The sequence below is a fragment of the Trachinotus anak genome, unplaced genomic scaffold (assembly GCF_046630095.1).
Source record: "Trachinotus anak isolate AG129_WGS33_773 ecotype Australia unplaced genomic scaffold, CSIRO_AGI_Tana_v1 ptg000010l, whole genome shotgun sequence".
NCBI classification, from domain to species: Eukaryota; Metazoa; Chordata; class Actinopteri; order Carangiformes; family Carangidae; genus Trachinotus; species Trachinotus anak.
Genome location: NW_027273861.1, coordinates 25,884,529 through 25,892,044, shown reverse-complemented (window position 1 = coordinate 25,892,044; position 7,516 = coordinate 25,884,529). Strand labels below are relative to the sequence as shown.

General features: G+C 43.2%; 1 protein-coding gene across 1 annotated transcript in view; it reads left to right on the top strand.

Moving 5' to 3' along the window:
- Nucleotides 1-6,029: 6,029 nt before the first annotated feature.
- The window catches only part of LOC139626174 (collagen alpha-1(XXIV) chain-like), an 85,065-nt gene continuing 83,578 nt past the window's right edge, over nt 6,030-7,516 (top strand). The window contains exon 1 of the mRNA XM_071486425.1: nt 6,030-6,683. Coding sequence (XP_071342526.1) covers nt 6,631-6,683 — 53 coding nt within the window. The 5' untranslated portion in view covers nt 6,030-6,630. The remainder of the gene's footprint in view (nt 6,684-7,516) is intronic.

Sequence of the window (7,516 nt, the reverse complement as noted above, 5' to 3'; positions counted from 1 at the left end):
CATCACAGTAATTGCAGGATTTATTTGATAACTGGCCCAGTCCCAGGATTTGTGAGACATGTGAGCCATGTGTGATGATTCATCAGGCTGCACGACATAGTGATTTTCTTTATGATTTTCTCAATCTCTATTATAATTGTTCAACACTTTTTCCTCCCTCCTTGCTTATCAACCTCAGCACTCGCTTCACCTCACTCAGAAAATATATGGGATCAGGCCTAAATTACTCACAGCCTAATGGTATCACTGGAGATAAGAGAGAATATGCCTTTCAAGCCATTCTCTCAACCCTCTCGAGAAATTAAATGGGATTTTGTATGAGGAACATTGTAGTAAGCAAGCATAAAGCCACTCTCTGTTCCGCAGCCAGCTCCTCGGAGAATTCACTCCAGACAGAGGATCAGCTCCAGAGATGAAAGAGAGGTCAAGGTGGTTTTTCTCTCCTCCTCTCTGGATCAAGCTTCTCCTCTGGCTTTTCCTCTCCTCCCTTCTCCTCTCCTCTCCTCCTCTCGTCCCAAACTGAGAGCAGACAGCTCTGGAAAATGAGGGATGAGGAATTGTGTTGGTCACGTTGGGCCAGGTTGTCTGAATGAAGAACCTGAATTACCCAACACCACATTGTTGCGATGTATGAATTTGATGAAATACGTTTACTTCTTTATTTCTGTTTTATTGTTTGTAATGACTGTTTTTCTATCTAATACTGCAGTTTGTATTGTATTGTTGTGTTACAATGTACAGTAACCCAGAACTGTGCATCGATCCTGCTGTTTTACTGTAGGATCTTCTTAACACTTGTCCAGACCAAAGGACTGTGGCTCACAAACAAGTAGGACTTTATGTAATCTATCAGAATATATCCACATGACAAAAAGCAGACCATCAACATTAGATAAAATGAGAGCCACTGACCTCACAAACATATTGAAGGAATTTTTGGACTCACTTTCTTGTTGAGAGTCAGATGAAAAGAACATTTGCTCATGTCTGTACACAAAATAAGAAGCTAGAGGTAACAGGCAGCCGGCACATAAACCAACCACAAAAACCACAACTCATTTTGCTCATTTTCAGTCAGTTGAGCAGAAGACCACCTAATGCAATGGAGAGAGGAAAGATTTAAAGCCACTTTTCAACAGATGAAATAATAAAGTCCATTGGTCAGTAGTCCCCACTATGTGATGTCAGATTAATCTTGTGCTATTCTAAAGATTTCTGGTCGTATTTTTTTACAGCTTTGTTCTGGCTGAAAAGCCCCCAACCACTGAGCATCTTTCTAAAACTCTTCTCTTAAGAAATATCTTTATTTACCACAGACTCACATAAAACAAGATCAAAGAGGCACTGAATGATTTCCTACTGTAGGTGTCAGTAGCTATGTTAGCCTCAGTAACTCTGTTTTCATTCATCATTTTTGCAGGGTCAACATGCTAAATGAAAATTATTGTGTCTTAAGACAGATGTTATATTTACCTCTTTTTCAAATCAAAAACTTTATGTTTTTGGGGGAACTGTGATATAATGATATCCCAAAATAACTACAAAAGACTTACATTCTTTCTTTCAGATATAATGACTCCCTCATGTATTCTCCCCAAAATCCATAACTAAAGAGTTTGGATGGCCAAACAGTGGAGCCACTTCCCTTCAAATTTCCTCTGGATATTACATTTGTTTTATTTGGAGAATTCACAGTTTTCCTCTCTCCCCTTCAGTGAGAAAGATGGGAAAACCATCAGAACACGCTGTGATGGAGGCCTGATTTAACAACAGGTGATTTTAGAGCCACTGGGGAAAGACAGCGGCAGCCATGCGTGAGTGGGATGTTAATTACATCCACACTATAAAGAGCAGATTTTTTTTTTATCTTACTCAGCACATTTCTTCTTTTCCTGTTCTTCTATTCCTGTCTGACAGTTGATTTTTCCCCCCTTGAGTGTAGTTAGATTTAAGTATAGACATTGCACTGGTTTCACAAGAATTGTTAATTGATGGTGTTTAAGGCAACCATAAATCACTTAACATTTATCTTAAATGTGACTCATCTATGATGCAGCAACGTGTGATTTTGGCAGCGTTTGGGTGGCGGAGGTTTGTTTATGTGGGATGGGCTGACATCTACTCAGCATGTACAAAACTAATTACACACATACAAACCTTTCTGTTGGTGCAGCCAAACAATCAGAAGTAAAAGATTACTAATTTTTCCTCACAGTAAAGCAACAATATAAATGTTATGTTCCACATTAAAGACCTCATCAACTTTCTGGGAAAGAAAATGTTTTAGGTTATTGTTCAAATGAACCATCAAACCTATCCTGGGATTGTTATATAGTCATAACTGTGAAAAACCACCCACAGGCTTACACTTAACTAAAATTAAAAGGCAAACATGAGGCAACACCTCCCTGTGCAGTGTGTGTGTTCCTCCTCTGTGCCCCTCTCCACCACACATGACCCCCAATGGGACTTTCACTTTCCTCACACACTCCCGAACTTCCTCTCAGCCCAAACACCCACTTCGCCCTGGACTCCCCTGGCCCCTCTCCCCCTGTTTTCCCTTGGTCCCACAAGCTCTGCAAACCACCTCACTACACACATGCTCTTACATGGAGCATTGTCTCAGTTATTGACTGCTCTGTACTCTACCATCTGTTAAGCACTCCCCCAGCTGTTGCCCACACTCTCCCTGCTCAGCAAAATAACAGCCCTATGGGCCGGTGACACGCACACAGGACAGAAATTACACAGGGCAGTGTCTTCTAATTAGAGGAAGTTGTAGTGTCTAGCCAGTCTGCAGGTAGAGTCAGCTGTCAACCTGGACACACAGACACGTGTCAACCCACTGCCCTGCTTCAGGCCAGCTTCATGGCAGACGCTGACTGATGAGCTGTTTACCTAATGAAACACACTTAACCAGCCGTGTCTGCAGCATTATGCTGAGCACTCAGTGAAAGCACCCAAAAACACATTTCTATTGAGTATGCTGGCTGGTTATAGAAACAACATTTTGTTTTGTGCCATACCAACCGTAGAACCTTCCCTCTTCCTGTTTCTTTTTCCCACTAACCAGCCTGGTTGACTTTGGCGTCAGTCTGGTCCTGTGAGGCTTAAAGTTTCCACACACTCCACATTTACAAGCTGTTACTGTACTATGAAATGCTAATCTGAAAGACAATATGCTCTCCAACTAGCACCTGGTGGTTGGATTCAGGCCTTCCAGTGGGAAACACTGGAGATGAAATCACTGAAGAGACAAGAGTGTGCAGGTAGGTTTATGTACGTGCAGCTTCTGGGAATTTGGCCAGCAACATCCCGGAGTCCAAATCAAGTACAGACTCCCAGCAGCAAATGCAAAGTTTCGTTATTTATACATTGAACATAAGATATTGAACATTGTTGTTTTGACTGTGCAGCTGATGTAAAAGAAAGCTGTTGTGCATTACTTCTTAACTTTTCTTTTAGCTATTTTGGTACAGTAAGAAGTCAAACTCGAATGGACATGTGCGCTTTGTGCATTATGTAATATTTAGTCATATGGAAGGACTTTGTCTGTGACCACATGCTGCTCTACACACAATCCAGTCTGGCCTTCATGTACTTCTAAAACTCTGTAGTCGTTGTCCGAGAACGCTGGTCCATTGACTGGTATTGTGATTCTGGCTTGATTGCAACACATTTACTGGTCATTTTTCTGGATAAGTTATGAGACTGCAGGCGGGGAATACCACATGTTACAGGAGAGGGTCAGTGTACACTCATCTGGATCTGCCCATTTCTCCAGAGAGAAAAATGGGGGAGGTGATCTGATTCTGATTATCGGACACCAGTCACCCTTTGGGCCCAGCATTCTGGTGCTTGGTGCACAATGGACTGATTAGTGCACATCTGGACATGCAGGAAAAAAAAGAGAAAATTCTTCTTGAAAAGTTTGCTGTAAATCTATGTGCATGATGTGATTTTATGGTATAATACAATAAAAAAACTTTATATGATCTGTTTGCAACAAGAGAGGCCCTCTGTCAATAATTTCATCTAGGTTTTACCAATATGACGCATTTCTGGCTTCAAAAGATTCCAAATGTTTAGCAGTCAGCAAACAGCTAAAGCCTCTACCTCTCGGAGAGAGATATTATTGAAGCCTCCAGTGTTTATGTCAGGGTTTTGCTACAAACTGGTCGTGTAATTCATTTGTTCATGATGTTGATTCATAGTCTTGTCAGAGAACCAGCATCTCAACAATTTTGTTTCCTGGAAGTGGGAGAAAACATCTGGTCAAAGCACTGCACTGCTATCCTGAGATGCATGCTGATGGCAAAGACAGAGAGAGGAAGAAAGAGAGGAAGAGAGAGAGAGGGAAAGAGAGAGCATCCCGTGCACATGCTTCCTCCCCAGAGACAACTGTCTTTGATGAACAGAGGGAAGAGAGAGAGTTTGACCCACTGCAGCAGACACACACAGACCCCTGTAGCACAAAGTGCCTCAAATGCCTTGTTTGCAGGCACCACAAAATGAATGCTCTTTATTAACCTCACTGTTTATAGTGGCTGGCAGGCTCGCCTGGAGTTTCCATGTCAGTTTGACCTCCTGTGGAATAGTCCATGTTTGGGCATTGTAACTGTTCACTGTAATTTTTTTCAAGTTAAGAAACCCTGAGAGCTCCACCTGGGATTAGAGGCAGGAACTGCTCTGTCTCCTAGTAGCGTCCCGCCAGTTCCCTAAACTGCAAACCATATGTACTCCCCCTCAGTCCATGCTGAACTGAGGGAGGCTGCGGCGTCTGGGGGAGGATGCTGGGGTGTGTCGGGGGAGGGGGGAGGGGGGACACGGGGGGCCGCAGGGACCCACAGAGCTCTGTTTGTTCTAGGTTAATGGGTTAACCTGGATGGGGAGTGGTGGAAGTGGGTTAGAGCCTGTTTGTTTGGAAAAATCGATGGGAGAGATAAAGAAAAGAAACGGTGTCATTTTCAAGAAGCAGACACGGCGGTGCTGTGTTCAGACACGGTTAAAATGTAACAAAGAGGGATTATTTCCAAAAAGCTGCAGTGCAAGAGCAAAAACGTTTTATGATAAACTCTACTTGGCGTTTTTGCTGCTAATAAATCTGTGTTTGTGTCAATCTCTTCACATGGAGCTGATGCACAATCCAAACCCCTGGCACCCTGCATGGCATGAAATCATGCCATGTGTTAAACCATTCTCACATTGAAAACATGCTCTGTATCATGATTCTTTATTTTCTATGAAAGTACAGATACAGTCAATAGGAGGCCCATGTTTAAAACTCAATTATTTTGGATGCTTGCCAAACAAAATAAAGACCAGAATGCAATTAGTCATTATATATACAGCACCACCACATAGACAACTCTGGATTGCACTGTGCATATACTGCTGCAGACCAAACTTGACAGTGTTATAGTTGATTATTTTCATAATCTTTAATTATTTGAACCATGACAGACCAGAATTAAGCAATGCCCAAAAGACGCACTTTCTCACTTACTTGTTGATGATTTTCATACTGTTAAGTGCAGATAAGATTTAAATCTACTTTTGCTGTCTGCCATAAGTTCTCCACTCCCCTGCTGAGAAAATCAGCCTCAAGATATGGGCACACTTTTAGGGAAATTTGTGCCAAGACTGCTTAGCAGTAATTTGTAAACTAGTCCTGATATGAGTTCCGTTATGCTGGATGAACAGATACTGAACAGATATTCTTGCCATGGGGCCAGAACAACAGCTGCAGCACCTGGCAGATCTGCTAGTCAGCAAACAACAAGAGCCTGCACCAGCTGATCTCTTCTATTTTTCTCTGGCATTATTTCAGTCTTGGTGTGTAGCCTACTGTGTGTGTGTGTGTGTGTGTGTGTGTGTGTGTGTGTGTGTGTGTGTGTGTGTGTGTGTGTGTGTTAAAGTGATTGCTTGTGAGTGTTTCTGTCGGCAAGTATGCTACTTTTTGCAATTAGAATATGCCCTCTACACTGATGAGTAAACACGGGCATCGCACCCGCTTTAGGCTCATACAGTAGTGAAAGCAGACAAAGGGCACCGATCAACACCAGCCAAAAACTCTGTCCGTGATGTCACGACTCAGAAACTGGTGAAATCCTACACCGCCAGCTGGAGTTGTGTTGGGGTGAATACGGGTTCCCTTGCATTAGTGCAAGTCAAGGCACATAGCAGAAACCACCGCCTGGAGGTAAAGACGCGCAGAGCTGGATCCGCTGTAGTGTTGGACACCACTCTGAGAGAAGCAGCCGAGCTGTGCTTCTCTGAAGCCTCCCACCCACAGCACTCGAGTTTACACTGCTGCGGCCCGAGCAGTCGCTCTTCAGACCAACTTCTTTCTGTGCAACTGCTGCGCGTCTACACTTGGATAGAAATAGCCTGATCACTGCGCGCCGCAGAGCGCAAAGGGTCTGGTCGAGAGCCACAGGTCTGGACGAGTGAGAGAGAGCTCTCCTCCGGACTGCAATGCGATGAGGAGATTTTAAGGTGGCAGTACTTTATTCCGTCCACTTTACGCCTCCTGTGGCTGTTACCAACGGGTTAGTCCATGAACAGGTATCCTCTTGAGTGTGATTCTGTTTTCACCCAGATCTCTGCTGCCTGGACAAATGCATACAAATGCATTTAGGAGCTCAACGGACAAGGAGTGGACACGTTTCCGCGGCAGCAACGTAAGTGGCCATTTGATGAAATTGTGTGCAGATGTAAAGCTGTCTGTTATTTGAGCGTCTGAAACTGTTCCCAGAGCAGATTTGCACGGCAACTGGAGAGGGTTTATTTCTGTTCTGGTTCTGTGGCGTCTCTCCCTGACAGGGGCGCCAGTTGACCAAACATTCTCCCTGCAGCCGCAAGTTCTTGTCACCAAAACATGACTGACACCTTACAGTATTTTCATTTGGTTAATCAGATAAATGCATACAGTTTTGTGGATTATCCATTTTCTTTCAGGGTGTTTCATCCATTGGTTTTTATTGACGTTTCACTCTTTAGTTCTGCACAACACACATACCCCTCTGATAATTTTACTTTTCCCAGATGAATGCAGTTGGGTTGATCTTGATAAATGTAGCTGAGAACTGAAGTCTTGGCTTTGAACTCGCCCTATGACCATGCAGCCTGGGATCTCCAATATTACAATCTGAATACCATGTGGTCTACATCTGAGGCCCCTTCTTCTCATTTGTCTGTCACTCACACAGCTCTGATACGCTGGGAAATAAACACTGAAGTAAGGAGAAGAGGATGAATGAGGATGTCTTGGGAGCAATGATGCTTATCCAGCATGTCCCTGATTAATCATTGTTAAACTGTGTGATGACATAAACAGAAGAGCAACTGTCAGTGACTCAAAATCTAGCAAATTAATCAAACTCTGTCACAATGTTTAGATTTCCAATGGGGAAAAAAAGTCAATTTAGTGCCTTTAAACCTAAACATTCCTCATGGGAGTGTGTATTGTTGACATCTAGCATGCAGGTTTTGTTGTCCTGTTACATTCAGCTGG